Below are 806 nucleotides of genomic sequence, written 5' to 3'. Positions count from 1 at the left end.
TGTAGTAGAAGCGCCAGATAGAATTTGACTGTAGCGAGATTGGAAAATTTTTTCATACAATATTGCAGCTCCAAGGCAGCTAGGAGTGAAAAGCCAAACAAAGAAAATGCATTTCAGCGGCCAATAGATTGGTATAATGAAAGATATGCATTCAGCAAAATAATCAATAAATCGAAACAAGCCAAAAATCACCCAATAAAACATCCATTGCTTACAGCTGACGTTTTCACTTGATTGCATCTCTATTAATGTCTTCATTGCTGGATAACCAATGCATATGCAATTGCACAACAATCCTGCACCAGGGCTAACAATCAAAAGCACACAAATCACAATTGCTAACATCACCGCAGCTTGGTAACGACTTTTGCCAGTTTTTTGTTCAATTTTAGCAAACACTTTTCCCACCAATCTGCTTTCATCACCAATAGCGTTCCAAATATCATTGCAAATATTTTGAAGAATTTGGGCCATTTTTCAAGCAATCCAACAACCAACAAGCAGTCAGATTGAAGCAAGCAAAGCAAACTAATTACTGTTTCGAATAGTTATCTGTATTAACTGAAACTTTAAAATAAGCTAAGTTTAAGTTTAAATTTAAAATGTTGGCTGAATTTTAAAACTACTTGTTCAAAGCTTTTGAATGGCCCCATTATATACTTAAATGGCATATAAATATTATAAAATTGTAATTATGAAAATTAAATATTAATCATTTATCCGTTGAATCAATTTTTTTCATTTGAAAAGCACATATGAATAATGGCTATTTTGGAACCAACGAAACAAATAAAACTGATGAACGA

General features: G+C 32.6%; 1 protein-coding gene across 1 annotated transcript; it reads right to left on the bottom strand.

Moving 5' to 3' along the window:
• Positions 1 to 58: 58 nt before the first annotated feature.
• Tsp_15439 (receptor expression-enhancing protein 5) lies at positions 59 to 474 on the bottom strand (the record flags this gene model as incomplete). Its single annotated transcript, XM_003366617.1, has 1 exon — positions 59 to 474. A coding segment is annotated over exon 1 (416 nt), but the record flags the coding sequence as incomplete, so codon positions are not given.
• Positions 475 to 806: the final 332 nt, after the last annotated feature.

The sequence above is a fragment of the Trichinella spiralis genome, assembly GCF_000181795.1.
Source record: "Trichinella spiralis strain ISS 195 chromosome Unknown Scfld5719, whole genome shotgun sequence".
In the NCBI taxonomy this organism is placed as follows: domain Eukaryota; kingdom Metazoa; phylum Nematoda; class Enoplea; order Trichinellida; family Trichinellidae; genus Trichinella; species Trichinella spiralis.
The sequence above is the reverse complement of the archived record's forward strand: the minus strand, read 5'-3'. Positions and strand labels throughout refer to the sequence as shown.